Genomic DNA, 27,373 nt, shown 5'->3' with positions numbered 1-27,373 from the left:
ACTGTGATGTCACTTCTGGGTTAAAACCTCTGGGCCAGGTTTCACAGGGGTGGGCTGACATTCTACTTACTGTCCTAAAGTTTACACAACAGAACATCCTAATGATCATGTGTTCTAGGGTGAAATCCCACCCACCACTGGCTACTCACATTTTAGTCCTACTGCTCCATACATCAAATTTGTCAGGTTAATACCAAAATACAAGTTCAACAACATTCTTCTCTTTTATTGCTAGCCTATTTTTCCTACCAGGTGTTGCCTGGTATTACTCTCAGGCCTCACTAGAATGATGTAGCACTTTGGAAAGAAGATACACCCGAGCAGTCCAGCACTGGAGCACAGGATGGCAAACACCTCCACGGCCACCATGTATTTGCCCCGTGTGCTCAGGTATGCTGGGATGAACGAGATCCACACACTGACAAACACCAGCATACTGAAGGTGATCAGCTTGGCCTCATTGAAGCTTCCAGGCAGATTCCTTGAGAGAAAGGCCACTATAAAGCTGACTGTGGCCAGGAGGCCCATGTATCCCAGCACACAGTAGAAGAAGATGGCGTCCCCTTCATTACACTCAAAGATTATCTTCTCATTGTAGGACTTCAAGTTCAGTTCTGGAAATGGAGGTGACTTCATCAGCCAAGAAGCGCAGATTACAGTCTGGACCAAGGAACAGAAGAACACGATGCAGATTGGGGTCTTTGATCCCAGCCACTTTCTTGCAGAGCTGCACGGATTAGTTGCCTTGAAGGCAAGAACAACAAGAACAGTCTTAGCTAGAACGCAGGAGACACTGATGGAAAAAATGACCCCAAAGATGGTTTGTCGCAGCATGCAGGTGAGCGTCCTGGGAGAACCGATAAAGAGGAAAGTACAGAGGAAGCACAATAGGAGTGCAAGCAGGAGCAGGTAACTGAGGACTCGGTTGTTGGCTTTCACAACAGGAGTCTGCCTGTACTTGATAAAGATTCCCAAGACAGAAGCAGTGAAGAAGGACAGGAGGATGGCAGAGGAGGTGAGAGTGTGTCCCAGGGGTTCATTGTAACTTAGATACTCAGTCACCTTCTGCATGCATTGATCACGCCCTCTGTTGGCCCACTGATTGTCAGGGCATCTGGAGCAGCTGATGGAGTCTGAAAAAATTTGTAAAGTAAGACATAGTTCTTAATATGCTGTGGTATTGCAGTTATCCAAATGAGAATCAAACAAGAGAGAGGAGAAAGCATGCCTTCTCCAACACTGAAATGGTAATCTTCGACTTTTGTCATTATGGGGCCCGATTCACAGGACTAACTTAAGACAAAATCCTAAACTTATTACTTTTAGTATTCACAGAAGGCATTTAATAGTAGTAAAGTTAGGATTTTGTCTTAAGTTTGACTTACGTTTGACTTAAGTTTGACTTAAGACAGACTTAAGACAAACTTAAGACAGACTTAAGACAGACTTAAGACAAAATCATAACTTTATTACTACTAAATGCCTTCTGTGAATACTAAAAGTAGTACGTTTAGGATTTTGTCTTAAGTTAGTTCTGTGAATCAGTCCCTACTTTCCATGGACCCCTGGGGATTCAGCACACCTACTCAGGGGCCCTCAACTGTTAAATAATGTTAGCAGGTTACCATGGTATAAATACATCAACTTGATGAATGAAATGAAATGAACATTTTCACCTTTCTGTAAATGTGAAGAAATTTGATTGGGAGCTATAAATGAAGTCGGTATCCTCAAGTGTAGCGAACAGTTCTATGGACAATTGATGACCTCAAACTAATGCACAAGAATGCACCGACAAAAACAAGGCATGGATTAGAAGAAAAAACAGCCAGCTAAAGCCTGTCCTATCGCTTTGTCTTGTTAAATCATGAGAATTGCGCAGGTGGGGTCTCTGGTGTCCAGTAGATATATATTCGGGTCCCTAGTAGTCAAAAGCTGCTGTTCTAGATGTTCCAGTAACCTGTGGTCAGTCCGTCTGTGGCTATATGTGATCTGTTGACTGACTGTGCCCATTATTCACAACCAATTCCTATTCTCTACCTGTATCCCTCAATGTGGTGGTCGCTCAGCTCCAGTGGAAATCTCCAGGTACAAGAGCCTTGGGCTTTTGAGCACCTGTCAGAGGTGTGATGATGTAATTCATGTTCTCCATCACAAACTCTACCTGAAACTGGCATTTGGAGTAGTTCAAGGATTTGTATTATGTTCTAGTGCAATGCACGGTGGCATGATCCTGTGAGGGCCACATACCCCCTTGTTAAATATTCAACACCCTCCTTTGTGAAGAAACCCTTGCTAACAATCCACACTCCAACAACCAGGAACAGTTTATAGATGTATGTCCATGGCCCAAGAAAAACAAAGGTCCTCCTATCTCTTATGGCTTGGAAGAGAGAGGCACTTGAGGTAGAACATTCCTAGTTTAATGCAAAATGCATATGAATTCACAACATTCTACAATTTAAAGTAAATTATTTTTGAAAGAAAACATTGGCAAGGATAATGTCTAAAATGGACTCAGTTATAAAACAACTGTGCTTTGCCTTTGTATACAATACCATACAATAACATCAGATAAAAGCTAGGACCCCTGCCCTTTAACAGAGAATGTATACATCTTACATACCATGGGGATGAACATCCAAGCACAGATTGCTATAAATAGGGCTAATATACCCGAATCTAAACTACATTAAACATTTCCTTGCATCAGGGTGTTTACCCCAAATAACAGGGTGAATCTTTTTTCTAGAATGCATCCCATGAAAGGCTTCTCCATAGCGATACATCAAGTCTGCAGTAGGTACAGTCTGGAATACACAGTTTCCTACTGCAAAATAAGTTAATAATTTAAATATGTCTCCTCATTTAAGGTCTTAAAAGTACAACATAAGCTGTGGTTTAGAAGTTAACCATGCTTTTCTTGCCCATCCCCTCATAAATAAGAAATGGAAACCCTGAGAGTGCACAAGGCAGGACAAATTACAAAGTAATACTGAAGACAGAAGTCCAAACCAACAAGAGTTAACACACAGTTGAAGACCTTTGCACCCGAAATGCCCCTTTTACACTGAACTTCAGACCCCACTTTGGAATTCTACATCATGGTCAGTCGTACATGAGCACCAAAGGACAACACTGGGATGGCTGTGCCAATATATGCTTTAAAAGAAGACAGAATGCCAGTAAGATATTGCAATTTTTTCAATATAAGGAGTTAGGTCCTGGGACGTGCAGTTGGATGGACCATTATTAAATACTTATACAAAGAGTTACCATCTGCATATTTCTTTTTTGTCTCGAATTTGAGAACTACAAACCAATATCAATTTAAGTTTGTAAGGTACGCTTTATTCATACCTATTTTATTTCATTATTTTTCATTGTTTCTGTTTTTTTCATATCTAAGAAAATCACTATACATATTTATTTACAAATGTACAAGACAACATATATATTCAAAAACATTCAACAATATATAGAGACAATTTCATCACATAGAAACAATTTCATCAACAGACATTAATTATCGTGAGGTGCCCTATCTTGACACCAAATAACAAAGCAACGTCACATTTCACTAGATATTTCATCCATAGCAAACTAATGCAGGGAAAAAGTAAGAAATACTCAAAGCAAAATCTTTCTGAAAGACCACACATGAATTAATTAGTCTAGAGGACTTCCAAGTCAATTACTTCTAAATGTGCTGACGCGTTTCAAACTCTGTAGCGTCAATTTTTGGGTTCTCATCAGGGCTCTGTTTTTTTCTACTTGTCTGTTTTTCAGCAAAAAACGGTCCACAGATTCGCTTTATTTTCTATGAGGGAGAGGTGTCCTTCTACTCTGCTACCTGCCTTCGGTGTCTTTTGCACAGGCAGCCCTCTTAATGCCTGTGCTTACACCTTTTATTAATTTTTCTGGAATTTTCTTCCTGTTTGTTCTTTAATCGGATGCTCATTGGTCCTTTTGTAGTTATTCGGCCCGTTTAGATAATCTTTTCGGCAATTGGCCACTAGTTTTACCAACTCCTGGCGGTGGATTCGCGGGAGCCGCCAAGTCTTCGTGTTGCTCAGCGCTCGCATGTCAGCGTCTTTTTCAGGGGGCCATTGTCACTACTGGATCTCTATTTCTTCAGCTAACCGGGACTCTCTGAATCTGTCTCTGGGCCCAGAGACAGATTCAGAGAGTCCCTTCATCCATTTAGATACCCCGGAGGCCCCTGACGCCACGGCTCTACTGGACCTTCTGTCAATGACACAGCTGACCCAGTGGGTCTCCAAACCTACCAACTCTAGGGGTAATTTGATTGATCTGGTATGTTCTAATTTTGAACTGCATACGCAAGATCCATCGCCTGTTCCCTGGTCTGACCATTCTCTGATTATCTTCTCCTGGGATATGGGGAAATTTTCTTGCAGGCCATCTTTGCCATCTGGCCCTCCCACCCGTAAGATTAATATTCCGGGGTTAATAGATGCCCTTAGTCACTCTCTGGTTGACCCCGCTGCTGACCTGGAGGGGGCGGTTGACCTGTTTAACACCGGGGTTAGCCAGGGAGTCGAATCCTCAGGCAAACCTTTACCTACCAAGGCTCACCGGTCTTCTCCCTCTCAGCCCTGGTACTCCCTTACTCTAAAGGAGATGAAACTGGGCTGCAAGAAGTTGGAACGGCAGTGGCGGATTGCCTATTGCCCAGTAGCTAAGTCCGATTTGCGCACAGCTCAGAGAATTTACTATACAGCTGTCAGGAAAGCTAAAAGCGATTTTTATACTGATAGAATATTGAAAGCCAATAACAATGGCAAAGAGATTTTCTCTATCGTTTAAAGCTTTATGTCACCCTGTGTGGAGCATAAGGCCTTCCCAGCCTCCTTAGGATGGGGTGAGGAGCTTTCCGTATTCTTTATTCATAAGATACAATTAATTCAAGAAAGTCTGGGTCTATCAGTGCCATTTTCGAACTCCCCCCCCACTACCTCCTCTCTGTATCTCCTCCAATACACTACTCTCGCAGTTTGCTTTGGCTGAGAGGTCTGACATTCTTACTGTCCTTAAATCTCGCAAGTCAGGCTCTCCCTCTGACCCCTTTCCAGCCAGGGTCCTAGCTGGGGTGGCTGATAATGTGTGTACTGACGTTATGACCACTGTCAACTGGTCTCTTCAGTCGGTGATTGTACCGGGACAATGGAAGCAAGCCAAGCTTCTTCCTCTCCTCAAGATGCCGACAGCGGATTCCGCTGTACCAGCCAACTATCGCCCAATATCTTTATTACCAGCATTGGCCAAAGTCTGCGAAAAAGTGGCTTTCCGCCAACTGGAAGCCTTTGTGGAATATTCTGGGACTCTACATCCGGCCCAGTCAGGCTTCAGAACTTCTTATAGCACAGAGACAGCGCTGGTTGAAATGGCGGAGGCAATCATGGAGTGCCTGAATGGAGGCGGCAGAGCGGCTCTGATTCTATTGGACCTCTCCACCGCCTTCGATACGGTTCCTCACCAGCTTCTTCTTTCCTGCTTTTCTGCCATTGGCATCTCCTGGGCAGTGTGGACCTGGCTGGAGTCCTTCTTAGATGCCACACTCAGCAGGTCTGGATACCTCATTTTTCATCCTCAACCAGGGAGGTCTCGACTGGAGTCTCTCAGGGCTCGACTCTGAGACCTCTGCTTTTCAACATCTATATGACTCCATTGATCTCCCTGGCAGAAGAGCTGGGTGCCAAAATCATGGCTTATGCTGATGACACCCAGCTTTTATTCACCTGGAATGGCCCGACCTGTGCACTGGTGCTGCTCAGAGCTGCCTTGCCGCCATGTTTACATGGCTGGCACAGGCTAAGCTCAAGTGCAATAAGGGGAAATCTGAAATCCTGCTGTATGGCCCATTTCCTCAACACTTTGTTGATGCCCAGTGGCCCTCTGATTTTCCCCGTCCTGTTTCGGAGGGTGGTCCGGCCAAAAACTTGGGAGTCTGGTTCGGGGAGGATTTAAGGTTCTCCGACCACATCAAGAGACTAACGGGTGTCTGTTTTGGCACACTCAAGTCGCTTAGTAGATTATTCCCTTTGCTCCCTCAGCCGGCGAAGGAAATGGTGGCTCGGGCGCTTATCTTGTACCATTTGGAGTATGCCAACGCACTTTTTATTGGCAGCCCGGGATATTTGGTGAATAGACTCCAATTGATCCAGAACGCGGTGGCCAGACTCTTATTTAACATCTCCAAGAGATCCAGTATAAGGAAACACCTGCGCGACTTTCAGTGGTTGCCTGTGGCCCAGCAGGTGCAGTTTAAGGCCCTCACCTTAGCCCATGAAGCACTGCATGATTCAGGGCCTTCTTACATTAGGAAACGTGTTGTCTTTTATACTCCTCGCTGATCTTTACGTTCTGCCTCTCACCGTCTGATGGCCACCCCCCGCTTCCGATGCTCTATACTGGGGGGTCAATCACTTTCGGTCAAGGTAGCCACGCTCTGTGACAGTCTCCTTGTGGCTTTGCGCCACACCCAGGACTTCCGTGCCTTTAAGAGACTTCTCAAAACCCCCCTTTTTAATCAGGCTTTTTAAATCTTTCTCCTTCCGCACGTCTGCAGTCCTTATCGCACCAGGATACTCTTGAGTAATTGTGCGTGTCTCTTATAACATAACATAACTCTGCACTAAAGCATACATATTTGTATTTTGTACAGGATCTCACAGATTCTGGTATTACACATGAGTTTGCTGTTGGTTTCCGCTCTGACACACCATGAGTACAAAAGATTTACACTGTGAGAATCCTTGCTAAGCCCTGTTAGGAGACAGAATACTTTTCTTTGCAAACTGTAATTTTGTAAGCATTTACACTTGTAATACTGTATGCCTGATGCTTGTATTGTGTGAAAGCTTACGCTCAGTACAGTATGCCCGAGTTGGTAATAGTGACAAGTCAATGATACCAGCGATAGGTTTGCCTGGTGAGCAGGGAAATGTTATGCCCAATGCCAGAGGTCTGCCAGTTTATTCTGAATAGTTGTTACAAAGGCAGTAGGCCTGGCTTTTTCCTTCTGAAAAGGAAATGGGAAAGCCAGTAGGAGTTCTGCAGTGGATTGTTTAGGCCGTAGAAAGTATGCGATTACATGAGACCTTGTAGATTACCATAGTATACAAGAGTTATGGTGTTAGTAGCACAATCTGACAAACCCTGGGAGTAAAATTTCACTCTGATGATTTTTCTTGGTTCCTGTTGAGAGGGGATGTATATTGTGTTGACAACTGCCAGTTTGTAATTTTCAACATTGTAATTTTATAAATATCTGCCAGGTGGAGGCATGCGTCTGCGAAATTCTAAACGCCAGGGTTGTTTCGAGTATCCAGCCATTGGTAACGGGGAGAGGCGTTATCCGTTCACAAGGTAAAAGGTATATCAGATTCGTAGCTGCAATCTGTTTATAATGAAAAGTTATGACAAAGTGGACTTTACTTACTTATTGTGAAAATCATGTATAAAGGGAATGCAGCTATTGCGGGTGGATCGTTACCACACTGTGCTGAGGCCTGTAGGCAGGTCCTCCCTGGACACTGTCATTGGAACCAAGCTGTACTCGGCTGGCCAGTCCATAACTAGGGTGAAACCGGTCCTGTGTTGCTTGTGTACTGGTCCAGGGAGGACCTGGCCTGGCAGTATGTGCTGGACAGTTCCGACTGGAGCAGGGTTAAGACTGTTTTTGCATACAGCTGGGTCCAAACCGAGGTGACATGGTGTGCAGGATAACGATGGATAGGGATGCAGCCCGAGTAATTACCAGGGGCTGAGATTAATGCAAGGATTCCACCAATCACTTTTTTGCATACTTTACTGATTATGAAAAGCATATGATTAAGTCAATAAGCATTTCAGGATAGATTGTTATTTCTCCGTATTAAAGCCCACAGATATGTTGTTGCATGAAATGTCATTTACCTTTATAGGGAAAGTTTTTAGTGTTGGGTCCTGCTTCTGACACACCATAGGAGGAGAAGATTTGCACTGTAATAATTCCTGCTAGATTCTCTTTTTAACTGTTTTCCAGGACCATGTAATAAAAACATTGTTAAATAATACATACATTCACATATATAAATCTGTATCCTTATACAGAGAGAGCTGTTAGGCCCTCTCGGTTCTGCCCTTGGTCTGTTTGAGTGTCATTTACACTCTGCTTCCATCCATGACAGTGAACTCTGTGGGGTAATGGTTCAGTCCACATCAGTCATTGGCTCTTGTGCACAGTGAATGACGGAATTTTCAGATGACATGTGTAAATCCTCCTGAAAATGGGTGCGCTTCAGTATCAGGGCTCGTTGTCCAGTTAGTTTTAAATGTTCTCCATTCGTTGTTTATCTTTAGTTTCTTTGCTTCTCTTTTTATGTGAACGTTTCTTAAGAGGCATTTCTAACTGGTTGATTGCTTGCCTCTCATTCTATCTGTAAAGCGCTACATTCCAATGGCTACTTCCTCTAAACCAGGAGAGCATTATGGAGCAGTGTTGTCCATAGTGTATCATTGCTTTGCCATTCCAAGATGGCCAACATGCTGCATCCACAGTGTATTATTGTGTTTCCATTTCAATATGGCCAACATGCTGCGTCCACAGGGTATCATTGTGTTACCATGACAAGATGGCCAATGTTGGCTATTAACATGGCGGCAATCCACAAAATTTAAAACTAGGATAGACTATTTACAATTCCTTTGCAAGGCGTACACTGGCCGCAACATTTAGTTTTATTGCGAAGATAAGCCCACTGTGTTTATAAGGCAATATGTTCTCATTTTTTACTTGTATTCTTGAAGTTATCTTGCATATTTTGTTGAGCATGTGTGTGTTTTATTGCAGTTGTGTTTAAGGTGAATGGAAAGACAAGTCAGTGAACTGATGAATGGATGCAAGAGTGCAAAGATGAGTGACAGAGCGTGTGTTTAGTTCCTTATTGGGAGTCTACACCAATCAGAGATAGAAAAGGAACTTTCCTTCATAAGCCAGACAAATTGTCGTTGCCAATGCTTTTTTCACAAAACATGTAGGAACATACATCATGAGACACACACACATGGCTTTACATGATGTTTCTCTTTGTGAATTGCTGCAAAAGGTCGTTGTGTTATTCTGCTATGGAAGCAGAGAGGGCCATATTTATCCAGTGAGGTCAGTAGTGGACGACAACCTCAGCTTCTGCCAGAACGTCTGGATTCATTTTGGTACTGAGGCTAATTCACTCAGGATATCCATTTCAGTTCAAACGTGTATTGCATTAGTTAACAAAAAAAAACACGATTACATAGGTAAAAAGAGATTTTAAATCAATAAGGATATTTATTTTTTAGATTTTTAGGATCTGTGTTTGGGTCATTCATCCTGTATGCTTTCACTCTCCTTTTCCTTTTTTTGAATGGCATTTAGTTTATGGTTCTGCAGGTGTTTTTTCCGTGTTTATATGTTTACACTGATGAGGGCTATTTACCTTTTGGTGGGGTATTATCAGTTATTATAGGTTTAAACCTAAAAGCGGACATCCTATGTATATGTGTGCTCATGTGCTGGGTCTGTTGACAGTCTTTTGGAATTCCCAGTGATAGGGGGTCTCTTGCAGGTTTTGTTCTAAGCCCCTATATTAATCCCCTTTATTCCCTGACACCTCCTTCCATGAAAATCACTTCTTAAGTTCATTTTAACAGGAAGTGTGCTTCACACCTCCACCTGACAGATGCCTTATGGGCTGCAATCTGACTCAGCTGAGGCCTTACTGCAGTGACCTGTAGGACCATGCAAGGGGTCCCAGGCCAGCAGCTGGATCTCTCACAGAACAACATATCTCCTTGGTACACTCCTATAGCGGCATATAATTCCTGAAATGGATGATTAGAAAGTAAAGAAGTTGTCAAGCGCAACCCTGACCTGTCCCGTTGCTGACCTCTCCTTGTGAACAGGGAACACAGTCAAAGCAGCACGTGGGCTCCCCCTCTCTGGCGGCCCTTCTGTACCCAGGAGGACAACTCTCACTACAGACAGAGAATGGAACCTGTAGGGAGAGCAAAAAGGAACTATCAATGGAGGCAGAGCGCAGAAGCTGTGGGAGGAGCAAAAATAGACTATTAATCAACGACAGAGCACAGAACCTGTGGGAGGAGCAAAAGGAACTATTAATGGAGGCAGAGCACAGAACCTGTGGGAGGAGCAAAAGGAACTAATAATGAAGGCAGAGCGTGGAACCTGTGGGAGGAGCAAAAATAGAATATTAATGAACGACAGAGCGCAGCACCTGTGGGAAGAGCAAAAGGAACTATTAATGAAAGCAGAGCATGGAACCTGGGGGAGGAGCAAACATAGATGATTAAAGATCGACAGAGTGCGGAGCCTGCAGGAGGAGCAAAAAAGAACTATTAATAGAAGCATAGCATGGAACCTGGGGGAGGAGCAAACATAGATGATTAATGAACGACAAAGCGCAGAGCCTGCAGGAGGAGCAAAAAGGGACTATTAATGAACAACAGTGCGCGGAACCTGTAGGGGGAGCAAAAGGAACTATTAATAGAGGCAGAGCACGGAACCTGCAGGAGGAGCAAAAGGAACTATTAATGAAGGCAGAGCACGGAACCTGCAGGAGGAGTAAAAATAGACTATTAATGAATGACAGAGCGCGGAACCTGCGGGAGGATAGATAGAATAATTTAGCTTAGGAAATAATAATTTAAGAGATCAGCTTTGTCACCATAATAGCAGAATTATCATAAGCTTTATTTTGGCAGATTAATACTTTGAGTGATTGTACTCAGGATTCTAAGTGTACAGAGCTTGGAAGGAGAAGAACTTGTATATGAAAGAATTTCGTGTCTAAAGGACGGAAATCTGTTGTCGTAAGTGTTACTATTTATTCTTAAATACAGTATTTCAAAGCATAGAGGAAGTAGAGTGACTTTAACACAGAAACAATTAATATAGTGAAGAACTTGACCCAATGTCAATGGGGTGCTTGGGTGGGTTAACAGAACATGAAGTAAGGTAATCAATATTGTTTGACAATTGTGTTTAATTTAAGGGATTGTGTCTGGCCCAAAATAAGATAGGCAGATCACTATGGCACAATAAACAAAGATTATGACGTTATAAAAGTGTGAGAGAGACCATTTTTTGAACACTGGCTTCGTTCTGATTGTTCCAGGGTAACGAATAAGCAACGAGTATTGATGAAGTAGGATACAACACCAACGTTCTAAAGTTATAATATAATGAGGTACGTCCATATCTGATTGAAGAGTACAATGGAGAAATTGTATAATAGATGTGAACAAATGATGTTTAAGAAGTGGGTGGATGCTATGTACTTGTAGATTGTTATATAGGCAGGACCGACAGGGGTATCCGAATATGGTTTATAGTGTTGCACATAAATGAAGATTATCTTTTTTTGGACTTATATTTTGTAAATATGGATTGTAATATTTTTTTTGTTTTTTACTTTGCAGCCCTGATGATGTCCTAAGGAGAACGAAACGCGTTGGCTGCATATAACAAAAAGTTGCTTTGTGGAACAAATGATCTGAATGGAACAATTGTTACATTGATTGGATTCAAGAATCAGAGAACGTTTTTGTTGGAATTTGAACTTTGACTTCATGAAACTCTTTTGTATTGGATCAATGAAAAAAATTAAAGATTGAAGAATAAAGAAGAAAGGAACTTATATGGACTTTAACATTTGATTCATTAAATTTGAATATAGATGCTCCTTCCATTTCCATTTTTCTTGTTGTCATGTCATTGGTCTTAACAGTGAACCATAGGAAGTGAAGCGACACAACTAAGAAAGATTCCATTGAACTTCTGTCAAATATCTCACCAGTGCATACTGAGTATTTCCCTCATCGTTGTTGACTTGTATACAAATTTATTCCTACAAATCCATCATCTTTTTGGTCTCCCTGTTGTGTCAAAGTTTTGACTGTGGTCACTCAGGAGCTCAATGGGGCTGCAGTGCTGTCATCATCATCTTCTTGTGTAGTCACTCCCCATTTTGTATTGTATCAGTAGGTATGTTTTCCAGTCGTCTTTTATATGACTTGTCCAGTCTCTTTGGTTTTTATCTTCTCCCTTCTCTATTGGTTTTCTCCTGTATGGTTCCTTCTCAACACTTTACACTCTCTTTCTCTTTTTTATATATCTCAATCTGAAGTCTTCCTCTTTAAAACAATTGCTTCATTTCTTTTGCCTTTTTTCCCTATATATATATATATATCAAGTAATTATAAATCCTGTTCTTGTAAGCATTCTGTTTGTTCATACTTTTCTAATATGTTACATTTTGGGTCACTAATAACCCTTGGAAAAGCACTACGGTACGCTCGCATAGTTTGCGAAGTTTCCACTACTTCACTCTACGCAAATTGCAGGTAGCGCTGTACAAACACGTGTAGCATAGCGTAGTGCAGCGGTCATTTTTTGCTTGCTCGCTGTCCTCAACGTCAAGTTGGCGACTGCAACCAAGCAAAATGACATCCCGGCGAGACTTTTTCCTTGTTCACGAACAGCAACATCAAGTTGCCGATCACGAACATGGAAAATAAACCTTCCGGCGAGATTCTCAATGCGGGGAGGTCAGGTTTCTCATTGCGAGTGGTCACGTATGCTCGCGACCTCTCACGATGAGAAACTACCAGTCCGCGTTGAGAAAGCTGCAGCTCAAATAAAAATCTACTCGTGCGGCAGAAAACTACAGCTCGCAGTGTGCAAGATGCCATTTTCAATGATTGCAGAGTGCCGGATGCTTGTCTGCACTGTGCAATCATTGAAAACAGCATCTTGCACAGTGCGAACAGGGTACTACTCAGTTCACGTAATGCTACGCATAGCTAGCGTAGTGCAAAGTGCATTTCGCATAGCTACGCGTAGTGCTACTTTGTGAACTACTCCCAGGGTTAGTAACTACCTGGAATATTAAAGGATTAAGTAATCCTATTAAAAGGCAACAGGTGCTATCTCAAATAGCAAAGTTAAAAACTGACATTATTTTACTCCAAGGATCTCATATTTCTGAAAATGAAGCTTCAAAGCTGAAGAGATGCTGGGTGGGTCATGTGTTTAACTCTCCATCCTTGGGTAAGAAAAACAGAGTTTTTATTTTATGTCATAAAAAATTGCATGTTTCTGTTGTTCAACAGGAAACTGATACTGAATGTTGTTGGGTTATTGTTAAGCTTCTTATAGATAAGATTCCTTTAGTTGTTTTTACTCTTTATGCCCCTACTTTGGTCGACAAGGTTTTCTGGACTAATGTTTCTGATAAATTACTAACATATGATGATGACTATATTATATTTAGTGGTGATTATAATCAAATCCATGACCCCATTCTAGATAGACACACAGAATTAAATGTATCTCCTCTAAATTGCACTCACAATTTGCATCTACAGTACGACGCAAAGCGTTGGTTGATATTTGGTGACTTTGTCACCTTGACCTTAGGGAATATAGTTTTTATTGGGCCCCACATCATTCACAGTCCCATATTGATAACCTTTTTCTAAGTAAATCCTTAGCTCAACATGCCAGTCAATCTGAAATTGGTTCAATCTTAATCTCGGATCACGTCCCTGTACTTATAGACATTGATCTTATCCCTTTTTCTTCTCACCCAGGAAGAAGGTGTTTTATTAATTCCCTACTCCTTGACAGTATTTTTTGTCAAAAATGTAATTCCTTTGCCTCAGAATTTTTTACTATCAACACTACCTCGGATTCTACCTTTGTTGTGGTGTGGGTTCCTTTATACAGCTGCCAGAGGTTTTATTATACATTTTGCATCACAAAAGAAAATATCGTTAGATGCCCAATCCTTTCAATTGCTTAATAAAATAAACAATTAGAATATGCATATTATCATTCTATTACCGAGTCCTCTTTAAAAAATCTTATTGATGCTAAAATTACTTTTAATGGACTGTCAACTGATGCTACTTCCAATTACCTATTGAAAAGTAGTTCTCGCTATTATGGAGGCCAAACTAAAATGGGGAAATTACTGGCTAACTAATAAAAAGTGAGAAAGGAATGTACGAAAATAGAGTCTCTGCAAGGTCTTGTCAGTACTCCTATCATTAAAGATAAGGATATTTTAAACAAATTTGTTTAATTCTATAGGGATTTATATACTCCTGCAGCCTTACCAGAACAGTCTGATCTTCTTTCCTATTTCCTATTACCTCTCCTTCATCGAACCACTTTGATTTTGAACCTTTGGGGACTGATATTTCTTAAGCTGATATTTCCCATGCTGTTTTGGTGTTACGTCATGGGAAAGCACCTGCACCAGATGGCTTTACCATTGAATTTTATAATCACTTTCCAAAAATCCTTTTGCCCAATCTTTTACTTTTATTTCATTCATTTTCTGATAATGGCTCTTCTCGAGGCAGGTTCCAAGAAGTATTGATATGTTTAATTCATAAGGATGAGAAGGATCACTCTCTCTGCAAGAATTATTGTGTTATTTCTTTGGTCAACACAGATTATAACATCTTTGCAAAAAAGTTGGTACTTCTTATTAATCCTATTCTGCCTGACCTCATAGCCCCAGAACAGTCAGGTTTTGTTAAGGGAAGATTAGCAACTGGCAATTCTCGAGTCCTTTTTAATGTTTTAAGTAAGGCTTCTTCCTTGAATCACCCTATTGCCGCGATTACCTTAGACGCTGAAAATGCATTTAATAGGATTGGTTGTGACTTTATGTTTCATGCTTTGAACACATTGCTCACATTTCTTTATTATACTCAGGTTCCCAAGCTTTAATTTTTGTTATTGGTAAGACTTCTGATTACTTTCCACTGTGTAGGGGGTTACGACAGGGATGCCCTTTATCGCCATTATTGTTATAGAATTGGAACCTTTTAAAACTAAAATTAGATAAGATGATCATATTACTGGATTTCATTTTGGTTCTCATCAGGTTAAAATGCCAGTTTGCGCGAATGATATACTTTTATATTGTTCTAATCATGAAACCTCTCTTACTCCTTTTCTTCAACAGGGGCCTCTTGTTCTGAACTCTCAGGTTATCGTCTCAACACTGATAAATGCAAAATTTTGCCTTAAATGTTCTGTGTGAGAAGCATCATTTCGAACATTCTGGGTTCTCTTGGCAACCAATTAAAATCAAATGTCTGAGTTTGCGGGTCGCACGTTTAATATCTGAAATGTTAAAGTTAAACTTTGACTATATTATTAAAAAAACTAAACGACACCATTAATCGCTGGCATTCTCTTTTTTTATCCTGGTGGGGTCGCCTGGACTCAATTAAGATCATGCTCTTTTCTCTTATATTATATATTATTTCCATGATTACTATTCACATTCCTGAATATTACTTTAGGAAAATTGATTCCACTTTGATAACATTCTTGTGGGAAAGGTAAAGCATCTCGTATAGCCTTGTCCTCTTTAAAGAAAGACTATCCTAATGGAGGTATTAGGTTTCCTGACTTTAAAACTTGTATGTTCCGGGAAGTGAGGTTAGTATAGGTTTTGAGTGAGTCTAATTCAGATTGGTGAGAAGGGGAGGCAGGATCAGCAAGCCGAGAGGGCTGGGGGAAGTTTTGCTGGGGAGTTCAAAGACTGTGATGGCAGTGGTAGGTTTGAGTGGCTGAGAGAGAGGTAGTCGAGAATAAGAGGGGTATACATGGGTTGGGGGCTTGTTTGTGATGTGCTAGTGTTTCCTTGTCGCAGTGAATTTCTCCGGCGACGGGAAAGGGTTGTCGAGGAGGGAGAGGGTGATGGGGATAGGGATGGTTGTGGCATGTGGAAATGAGGAGGTTCCCACCAACCTGAGAGTTCCCAGATGGTGTGCTGGGTTGCCACTCTTCCACACAGTGTCCCTGCCTACCTGAGAGTACCCAGAAGGTGTGCCCAGCTACCACTCACATACTCAGTATTCCCATCTATTTGAGAGGGCTCAGAAGGTATGCCCAGCTGCCACTCACCCACAGAGTGTTCCTGCCTACCAGAGAGTACCCACAAGTTGTGCCCAGCTTCCGCTCAAATACACACTGTTCCCACCAACCTGAGAGTGACCAGAAATTGTGCCCATCTGCAATTCACATACACCATGTTCCTACCTACCATAGACTGCCCAGAAGGTGTGTCAAGCTGCACCTAAACCAGACAGAGCTTCTCCCTACCTGAGAGTGGCCAAAAGGTGTGCCGAACTGCCCATCACCCACTCAGAGTTCCCATCAACCTGACTGTGCCCAGAAGGTGTGCCGGTTGCCACTCACCCACACAGGGTTCCCGCCTCCATGTGAGTGCCCACAATGTGTTCCCAGCTGCCACTCACATACAGACTTCACACCTACCTGAGAGTGCCAAGAAGGTGTGCCCAGATGCTACTCACCCACACAGTATACCCGCCTACTTGAGAGTCTCCAGAAGGTTTGCACATCTGCACTTACATACAGTGTTTCCACCAACCTGAGAGAGTTTCCACAAAGTGGGCCAAGTGGCCACTCATTTACAGAGTTTTCCCGTCTCTCCCTGAGAGTGGCCAGGTGTGCCATCTGGTACTTACATACACAGTGTTCCCACTTACCTGTGAGTGCCCACCTGCCACTCACATACAGTATTCCCACCTACCTGAGAGTGCCCAGAAAGTGTGCCCAGCATGCACACAGTGTTTCTACCTACTTGAGGGTGCCCGAAAGGTGTTCCCAGCTGCACTCACATACACAGTATTCCTCTTCCCTGAGAGTCCCAAGAAGGTTTGCCCATCTGGAACTTACTTACACAGTGTTCCGACCTACCTAAGAACACTGTGGATGTTACCTTAGATTGCCCACAAGGTGTGCTCAGCTGCCATTCACCCACATAGTGTCCCCCCCCCCCCACCTGAGAGTGCCCACAAGGGGTGCTGAGCAGCCACTCACCCACATAGTGATTACGTCTATTTGAGAGTGCCCAGAAGGTGTGCCGAACTAGCACTTATATATACAGTGTTTCCACTAACCTGTGACTGCCAATGCAGTGTGCCCAGCTGCCACTCACATACACAGTAATCCCACCTACCTGAGAATTCCCAGAAAGTGTGACCATCTTTCTCGCATGCACACATGGCCCGATTCACAATGATAAACTTATACTTTTGTTTAAGTTTACTACTTTATGGTATTCACAAAGGTAAACTTATACCGAAAGTCTAACTTTACTACTTTTTGGTATTTACAAAATCTAATTTTACTACTTTTCGGTGTTCACAAAGGTAAACTTAGACCAAAAGTCTCACTTTCCTAGTAGCAACTTGCCTTTGTGAATACTAAAAAGTAGTAAAGTTAGACTTTTGATCTAAGTTTACCTTTGTGAATACTAAAAAGTAGTAAAGTTAGACTTTTGGTCTAAGTTTACCTTTGTGAATACTAAAAAGTAGTAAAGTTAGACTTTTGATCTAAGTTTACCTTTGTGAATACTAAAAAGTAGTAAAGTTAGACTTTTGGTCTAAGTTTACCTTTGTGAATACTAAAAAGTAGTAAAGTTAGACTTTTGATCTAAGTTTACCTTTGTGAATACTAAAAAGTAGTAAAGTTAGACTTTTGGTCTAAGTTTACCTTTGTGAATACCAAAAAGTAGTAAAGTTAGACTTTTGATCTAAGTTTACCTTTGTGAATACTAAAAAGTAGTAAAGTTAGACTTTTGGTCTAAGTTTACCTTTGTGAATACCAAAAAGTAGTAAAGTTAGACTTTTGATCTAAGTTTACCTTTGTGAATACTAAAAAGTAGTAAAGTTAGACTTTTGGTCTAAGTTTACCTTTGTGAATACTAAAAAGTAGTAAAGTTAGACTTTTGCTCTAATTGTACATTTGTGAATACCGAAAAATAATAAACATGCACAAAAGTGTAAATTTACCTTTGTGAATCGGGACCACAGTGCTTCTATTACTCGTGAGTGCCCAAAAGGTGTGCCCAGCTGTCACTCACATACTCACATACAAATTCAAAACAACTTTATTCGGTTTTCGTTATGAAAGCCATAAAAGTACAAGTATACACAATAAAATCTATTAAAAGCATTAAATTCATAGTATGTTAAAAATGATCTTTCTTTTTCAAAAAGGACAGAACATTTACTAGAGTTCATGTTTATGGCATCTCTAAGATTTTCATAAGTTCATGCGATGCCTAAGACACAATTTAAGGTAATGTGCCACAGATTTTGACACTACTCACATACATTCCGCCTCCCTTAGAGTGCCAAGAAGGTGTGCCCAATTACATACACAACATTCCATCCTACCTGTGAGTGCCCAGAAAGTGTGCCCACCAGAGTACCCAAAAGGTGTGACCAGGTGCCACTCACATACAGAGTGTTCCTGCCTACCAGGGAGTGCCCAGACGTTGTGGCCAGCTGTACACACACATACACAGTGATCCAACCTACCTGAGAGAGCCCATCACTCCAGTGGATGGCACCAGCGCTAATGATGATGTCTCTGCCCCTAGGTGCAGTTGAGTCCAATGTGCCCACTTTTACAAGCTGGAATTGTTCTTCAGCAGATATCCGTATATTGAGGATGTGATAGGTGGCGGGGACATCTCCGTTTGCATCAAAGAAAATTTCATTTCCAGTGCGAGTCTGAAAGCGAATGTGTTTCAGGTAGTGAAGGATCTGAAATATGAGAATACAATTAAAAGCATTGCTTCATGCTTGTAATAGCAAGGTGAGCAGAATAGACACAGCGTCCTCTATTACCAGCCTACTAACCCTACTAGGAAGGAATAGGCAGGCCCCAGTGACTCTCAAAAGCTGTTGTTGGGACATTCCTGCAGCCTCATCAGCAGTCAGTGACTGCTCTACACACAGCAAGAACTTTCTGAGTTTGGGTCCAACCCTCACCCAGCTGATTGTTATAGCTCAGCTGGACCTCCATGTTTGTGAGACTCACACAAAATAAATCACACTTTAAGTCTTTGAATGAATCCCTGACCTCCAAATTCCCTGTGAGGAATCTGAGTCAACGGATCCAAGCGCTGACAGGGGGGGCTGTGTTTCAATTTAACAACTGTGGTTTCTTGCCCTTGGTGTCCTTCTGCCCCCATAATGGGAACACCCAAACTTGAAACCAAGGGACATATTTACAAGGAAATGCCGGAGCACGGAGCTGCGGCAAAATTTGCAGCGCCGCTCTCTGACATTCCCAAAACGCTGTGTTATCCCTAGCGCTGGCGCAAAAAATAGCTGCCCAGTACCAACATAGACAGCCTTGCACCATAGAGAAAAGGTACCTGTGTTAAAGGGAATGGTTTTTTATGTGCTGAAAGGGACGGCTTCCTGCACATAAACAATCAATAATGTTGTTTTGCAATTTCTATTTGTTCTGCAGAATGCAGAAAACATATAAAAAGCAAAGTGAGGAGAAATTAAAGTATTTCCCGTCCTTGCGCTATTCTAATACCTGCTATTGTATAGCATTCGTTTTTGGCGCTATCTCAGATGTACACATTCTTCTAAATCTGGGGCAGCATCAAAAAACAATGTTTTTTGCAGTGGAATGCCCAAAGCAACACTCATTGCAAGCCCCTATCATGCAGATAACTACGTAAAAGAGAACCATATTTACAAAGCGGTATTAAGACACAAAATGTGACATCTGATGCAACCTGACTTGATGTGCCCTGGGTCCCTGCTAAATCAGGTTCCCAGGGCCTGTGTTCTTTCCCAAGACGGTACCTTTGTCAAAGTGATTGGCACTTCTCTGGCCACAAGTAAGCCCCTTGTAAAATGTGCTGAGGGCACTGTGACCAGGGAAGACCTTTAGGACTGCAGCACCTATTGTGCCACCTTTAGAGGCCCTGCACCTTGCTACACACACTGCCACTGCAACCTCCTTGCTTTGGTGCAGAGAAAAGTGAAAAGTCAACATTGTATACAAACCTGTGTGTCATGCCTGCAATCCACTGCCTAGGGCTTAGGTAAGTCAACCCTTCTAGCAAGGTGCACTAGACACAAGGTGAGGGTACAGGTGTACGAGCCCTGTACCCATACAGTGTCTAAGTTCATTCTAGACATTGTAAGTGTAGTAAAGCCATAAAGAGTATATGGTCAGGGAGTTGGTCATTATGAACTCCACAGCTTCGTAATGGCTTTACTAAAAACTGAGAAATTTGATAGCAACCTTCTCAGCACATTAAACTCACACAGCTGCCAGTGTGGGATTTAATGTAGAAAGCACGCAGAGGGCATTCTAGAGATGCCCCCTGAAAATTGACCAGCCCTGGTGTGGTTCGTGAATGGCTGCATGCCATTTGCCACCACCAGACTGGTTTCTGGACCCCTGGGTAGAGAGACGATACTCTCTGGGTCCAGAAACAAAACCCATCCTGGGCAAAGGTGTCATGCCTCATCCCCCAGGATGGGCTGGGTCCATTAAAGGGGAAACTTCAAAGGCCTATCACCTTTGGACGCTGCCCCTACCTTTTGCTGCTCCCAGCAACTTGCTCCCACAGGTTTTCATCCCCACTTTGGGTGGGAGATTCAGCAAGAAATCCAATCTTGAAGATGAGGGGACTCAGCCGAATAAGAAGAGGCTCATGCCAAAGGAGAGACCCATTGGTCCCGACCTGCACACCCCTTTAACGCCTCAAAATGTAGTACTAAGGGGAGACCCTGAACCTTGCCTCCTCCGATTCAAGGAAGAAAGAAGCTCTGAAGGACCATGATGAACTAGGAAGGAACCGAGGACACCAACTGCCTTAGTCCCAGCCCTACCGGCCTGTCCCATCTATGACCTGCCTACAGCAGGAACCCCGGTGACTCCAGCAGCGAGAAATCCCCTGAACCCAGAGGGCCTGCCCTGCAACCTTCCCACAGACATTGTCTCCTGTGAGCACCAGATTTGCTCGACCCAAGTCTCACCTTTAGGATCCGGACTCATCTGGCTCCATGATCCTGCACCACTCTGCACTCAATGCCCATGGCCCGAGTTCACGTGGCCCAATACCCCAAGGAGGTCTAATCAACAATCCTGACTTGAGATCTGTTGATCACCGACCCCCCTCAAGACTCCCGGCGATGCCTGCAGCCTCAATCTGAAGGGTCCCCTCGGCCGGAGCTGGTAAGCAGGGTCGGATTGGTCATGTGGGCAGTTGGGCATTGGGCGATGGACCGGTGCCTCATGGTCATCTGCGGGCTGTTTTTTTAGAGCCCATATAAACCGGCCAACTGAGACCTATTGTCTTCCCCCCTCCTGGCAGATCACTATGACGTGTTGTTAGTATCACTGCAACTCCCCTACCTTGCTGTCAAACTGAGGCTGTGGACCAGGTGTTGTTCTGGCCCTTTAGGCATTTTCACCTTGGCCTCCTGTGGCCTGCCTCGCCCACAAGGACGGTCACCTCCCCCGAGCACTTACTTTCAGGCCATGGTGGGTGTGGTAGCCTTCAAAGGGGAGCCATTCTCACCTAAGCCCCCCTGGAGTAGTGTTCTTTTCTTGATCCTCCTCCTCTCCCCTGCCAGGTCATACCATACCCTAAGGCTATAATGGGATGGGGAGGGGTTAGTTAGAGAAGTGGCCTCGTAAGGGGCCAGGTGTTGTCACCTCAGTCTCAGTGTCTTTTAAGCCTTGCTGGTGGGGTGGGGGAGTGTTTGCATGAGGCTCGCTGGGAAGTCAACTTTCCTAGAGGAAAAAAAATCATATGATAATGCGTCGTTGTGTCAGAGCTGCTGACGTAATTGGGGAAGGACGTTCGAGTTCTGGCGTCAGCTCGAAATCCAGTGATTCTGGGCAAATCACTTAATTTCCCTTCGTATATAAGAAATTAATTAGATTTTGCTCAATGTGGCTGATGCTCAAATTGCTCCAATGCCTTTGGACTGAATTCATGCTATATAAAACTACAAAAAAATGCTAACCATTTGGGAATGTCGGACATTTTTTTGCAGAGTGCCCGAGCCTAATTATGATGCCGATCCGACCCTGCTGGAAAGAAAACCCGATGCCAGAAGACACCCATTCACCCAAAGCCCTACATCCTTACGTGGCTCAACCAACAGTGTCCAGTCATTCCCCAAGATCCCAACTTACCTCTCCAGCTGGTGGTCACCTTCAGGAAGTCTCGTTGCCCGAGCCTGCAGCCTCTCTCCGAAACTGAAGCTTTGTATTGGAAAGTACAGGGTCCCCAATGTCCATTTTGCAGCATGCACCCGGCTCCCCAAGTGCTGCTGGGGGTGCATCTCCTGTTCTGGTTGTTAGCCTCTGCAGTGCTGACCTTCAGCCCAGGAGCTTGGCTCCCACTCCCGGGTGGTTTCTCATAAGCATTCCCTAAGAGAAGACCATCTTAGCACCATTGGCTAATGTTGGGCCCCTGCACTCTGCACCTGACCACCCCAGTAACACTGGTGGTGCAACTTGAGTGCCCATTTAGACCTTGGGGAACCTTGGTCCTCGCCCCCAAAGCTCACCCTCACCCTGAGTTGAGTACTTTCCTCCAAAACCGATAACATTTTTTCTCCCATAGAAACCCATGTTGTAAGATTTTGTGCCTAAAATTGGTTTAAATGTGGAAATGCTAATGTATTGAAAAAGTGAACACGATTGCGAAGTTTACAAAGGCGTAGTTACCTTGAATGGAGAGATCCTAGGGTGTGGTATCTAGGCATACTCCCCTCCCCCCAGTACTCCATGTAATCACAGATAACTCAACAGTAATCTAAAAATACTTTCTGTATGATACTTACTGCATTTGAAAGTGATACAAACCTGTAACAATAGTTATTTCAGGCACACAGCATGACCCTGAACAGTCTTGTATTTTGAAATATATTCTGATGCCTGAGGATAATTCTCAGGTGAGGAATCTGCAGCTGGTAGTCTCTACCAGATAAGGTGATACTACAGGTAAGTAATTTGTTCATTCATAACTTACATAATAATAAAGTTTTTGAATTTTCAGCATTATATAGTGTATCAGTCATTCTTCTACCTTTAAACTCACTGGAAAATAAACACAAAACCTTATAGCAAAGTTCCCAGCACGTCAGAGCCTTTAGACACGAAAGCCATCCATGATAAAGGGGCAAGTTTAAAGAATAACTAAATCCACTGCAAGTGTTTTTAGGTATAGTGACAACATTAGTCAAAAGTCACACTCTTTTCATAGCCAAGGAACATGTTCATGAAAACCTTCAGAAATATTTAGGTGCACAATATAAACATGTATGCCCTTTCAAACTATGTGACAACCCAAACAAATAGGCTATGTTCTAACTGAACTGTAATCTGGCATCTCTGGCTGGATTGTTCCTATTGGAGTAGAGACATCTCTGATTTGCATATGGCTAGGTCCAAAATGAGATGGCATTGTGGGCAAAAAAAGATGGTTTGGAATGCTATGCGAGTGAATGCTAGTCATTCAAATTGTTATATGCATTCCTTTTTTGTGTGTTTGATGTAACGCCCTAAGTGGCAAGGGTACGTCCGTATTTGGGTCATGTGCTCACTGTGACACTGGAAACATGCTTTTCCCAAATCTTCACCCCAATAAGGAATGAACCGATCTTGGGATGCTTGTTTCCTGGCCTGGCAGTTTGGGCTGGCCAGTTTCCGTTGAGGGCACGTCCAAGAGTGATTTGCATATCGCTGGTTCTAAACCAAGGTGGTATGATGGCAAGTAAATGCAACTTATTCTTCTTCAAGAAACTTCACTTGGCCCACACACCATTGGGGGAGCTCCAGGACTCAGAGGGCAACCTCCAAAGTGAGAAAGAGCATGTCATGAGAGTCATAACAGACTCACCAATTCATCAGTGAAAGCCCAGGTCGACAGTTTCCTGGAGGGCATCTCAAAGACAGTGGGTCTGAAAGAGAGAGAGCCTTGACACGCCCTTCACCATGGAACAGCTGCACTTGGCTGATATGACCTACAAGAGGGGTAAAACGCCTGAATAATGACGGTCTCCCAGTGAAACTGTATGTCGAACTGTGAGACCTGATCGGGCCAGACTTGCTGGACCTCTACAAGGAATTGGTGGGCAAGGGCAGCATGCGGCAATCCTTGAGTGAAGGCATGATAATGCTTGTGTACAAGTAGCAGGAAGAGAGAGAGGACCTCAAGATCTGGAGGCCCATCTCGCTCCTTAATGTGGACTACAAAATCCTTGCAAATATAATGGCCAACCTCCTGAAGAAAGTGATAGCGAAGATAGTGTATGCTGACCAGTCCTGTGGGATACAGAGTCGGCAAATCTCAGACAGTCTGGCCCTGGTCTGGGACACGATTGAGCAGGCTAAGAGCCACAAGGTTCTGATGGCCTTGGTCAGGCTGGATCAGGAAAAGGCATTTGGCCGCATTTCCCATGAGCTTATGGATTGGACACTCAGAGCTCTGGTACCGAGGGTCTGCAGACGTGGTGACCACAATCTATAGAGATATCTCTAGCATGGAATTGGTTGATGGATGGAAAACTAATCCCTTCCATGTCCTGTCAGGTGTTAGGCAGAGCTACCCACTCTCTTGTCTTCTGTTCATCTGCAGGATAGAGCTCGCCAAACACATCAGAGAGACCTGGAACATCAGAGGAGGGACAGTGCCAGTTAGCAACAGGAAGGGCAAGGAGAAGTGTACCCTCTACATGGATGAAGTCTTGGTCTTCTGCACAAATTGGCAGTCTATGAAAGAGCTGAAAAGGACCTGAATCGAGTTTGGAAAGGTGTCAGGAGCAAAGAACAACAGTGCCCATCTCGGAAACCCTACTCTTTAGCCACTGGACCCCACCAGAGACCCACTGCCATTCTCCATCAAGCAGGATTCCCTGAAGATCCTTGGAGTCTGGTTCGACGGAGAAGGTGCAGCAAAGAAGACATGGGAAGAGAGACTTGCAAAAATTAAGCAGGAGCTAGGTCTCTGGGGTCTCTGTAAGCTGACGATTGAAGGGAAGTCTTTGGTCCCACAGAACGAGACCCTGCCAGCGCTCCAGTACATCGCTCAAGGGTAGCAGTGCAGCTTCGAACTGCCAAGGCCATTACAAGAACAATGTTCTACTTCATCTGGAGCTCCAAGATGGACTGAGTGAAAAGGCAGGTGATGTTCAAGACCCATGACAAGGGACACAAGGGAGTGCTGGACACCGTCACCATCCTCAGAAGAATCTTAGTGTGCCACTGCGTGAGGAGCACCTTAAGGACCGAAGATGAGATCCATGCTAGCTTTCTGATGGCATGCTTTTTCCTGCTGCCAATATGGAGGCGCCTTGGATGGGCAGGACGGGTGAGCACCACCCCCTACAACAGGGACACCCCATGGTTCTACATGGAAGTGGAAAAGTTCCTCAAAGAGTTTGGTCTGGAGGCTGCAGCCCCAGTCACCTGGACTCCAGAGATCCTCCAACGCCAGATACATATGAAGGACTTCAGCAAACTGATTGACCCCCTCCACTCTGCCACAGCATACCATGTGTGGGAGAACTTTGCCTTCAAGTGCCTGACCAACCAGCACAAGGACATCACCTGGATGGACATCCAAGGAGGACTGTCAGTGAGAGCCTTCACTCATGCAAGATGGCCCAACTAATACAAGACCTGTCCGAGCACAGTAGGCGAGGCGACCTACCATCTATTGTCTATTCTGGGTGTGTGTGTATTCACAGGTCCTAAGCACGGAGCTTAGGGCCTGGATATCAACATCATGCATCACTGCAGACTCAGTGCTGTATGGTCTGTCCACAGGGACACAAGCACCTTAGGAACTCCACGACTGCTGGAGGCTCCTGTGCTGCTTTAAAGAAGTTCTTCTGTTTTCCAGAAAGCACCTGGTAGTAAGGAAGAAGGAGACATTGACCCCTGGCCTGCCAGAAGATGAACGACAGTCTCCTGCATGACTACCGTGGACGGATCAGACGAGCACAGCAATGACAAAACCTGAGGACTTAAAGATGTCCCTTCTACCCTCACATGGAGAGGGGACCCTGGAAGGCTCAGGCATCAAAGAAGACAGTTACACCTGAGGAACCAAAGGGGTACATAAGGCCCTCACATGGGTGGGGTGGGGGGGCCCGGAGGGGCCACTAACCTCTTTGTCCTTTTTTCTCTTTAACCCATGAACCGGATGGCAACAGGGGAGAGGAGGATTCGGATGAAGACAGGTGTAGTAAATGTAAAGTGATTTACTATAATGTATTTGATTTACGTGACCTTTTTTATTGACAGGAAAAAGGTCAATGGGGTAGCTTGTGCAATTGCTGTCAAGATTCCTACCAACAACTAACAAATAATAGGGCTTTGTGGAAGGTGACGATTGATGTATCTGAATGAGAAACAAGGTCCTCACAAGAGGGGGGAAAAGGAAACTGGTCTTGTTTTCCTAGTGTTCTGGCTGAGGGAAGACTTAGCCTGGCAGTTCAGGCTGGACTGCTCCTATTGGAGCAGCATCAAGACTGATTTGCAAATGATTGGGTCTAAACTGAGGTGTCAGGATGGTTTGGGATGATACCCTGAGCTTTTGCCAGTGGTTGAGATCAATTTAAGCATTCCATCCATCACCTTCTGTGTATTTGATGAAGTACTTGATGGCTAATACAATGAACTTACAGTACATAATCATTTGTTGTAATTGAAATGATTAAATTACTAGGGGCCCGATTCACAGAACTAATTTAAGACAACATCCTAAACTTCCTACTTTTGGTATTCACAGAAGGCATTTAGTAGTAGTAAAGTTAGGATTTTGTCTTAAGTCTGTCCTAAGTTTGTCCTAAGTTTGTCTTAAGTCTGTCTTAAGTCTGTCTTAAGTCTGTCTTAAGTCTGTCATACATTTGTCTTAAGCTTGTCTTAAGTTTGTCTTAAGACTGTTTTAAGTCTGTCTTAAGACAGTATAAAGCCAAACTTATGACAAAATCCTAACTTTACTACTACTAAATGCCTATTGTGAATACCAAAAGTAGTAGGACAGACTAAAGACAGACTTGACAGACTTATGACAAAATTAGGACAGACTTAAGACAGAGTTAAGACAGACTTAAGACAAACTTAGGACAGACTTAAGACAGACTTAAGGCAAAATCCTAACTTTGCCACTACTAAATGCCTTCTGTGAATACCAAAAGTAGTAAGTTTAGGATTTTGTCTTAAGTTAGTTCTGTGAATCGGACCCTAAGAATGCAGTATTATTTAATATGTGGGGTAGCCTATCTAATAACTATTATGCCTAACAAGCATTGGTAAATACATTATGTTCACCTATGTGAATGCTAATAAGCAGTTTTTTGTAAGTTGCTGCTTTCTGAGTATTTTTACAATATAAGTTACAGAACATCTGTTAAAGTGTTATGACTTGTTTATGAACAAAAAGGCAATATGTTGTGCTGTTACTAGTAGTATAGT

The 27,373-nt window shown here is 43.3% G+C and overlaps 1 protein-coding gene across 1 annotated transcript in view; it reads right to left on the bottom strand.

Annotated features, from left to right (window-relative positions):
- Positions 1–231: 231 nt before the first annotated feature.
- Positions 232–27,373, bottom strand: part of LOC147718092 (extracellular calcium-sensing receptor-like) — a 69,084-nt gene continuing 41,942 nt past the window's right edge. Inside the window, exons 2-4 of the mRNA XM_086919242.1 lie at positions 18,439–18,666; positions 9,917–10,040; positions 232–1,133 (exon numbers count right to left, since the gene is read on the bottom strand). Of these exons, the coding sequence (XP_086775368.1) occupies positions 232–1,133; positions 9,917–10,040; positions 18,439–18,666 (1,254 nt within the window). The remainder of the gene's footprint in view (positions 1,134–9,916; positions 10,041–18,438; positions 18,667–27,373) is intronic.

Source organism: Lissotriton vulgaris, chromosome 4_2 (genome assembly GCF_964263255.1).
Source record: "Lissotriton vulgaris chromosome 4_2, aLisVul1.2, whole genome shotgun sequence".
NCBI classification, from domain to species: Eukaryota; Metazoa; Chordata; class Amphibia; order Caudata; family Salamandridae; genus Lissotriton; species Lissotriton vulgaris.
Note: the sequence above shows the minus strand (reverse complement) of the source record. Positions and strands in the feature narration are given on the sequence as shown.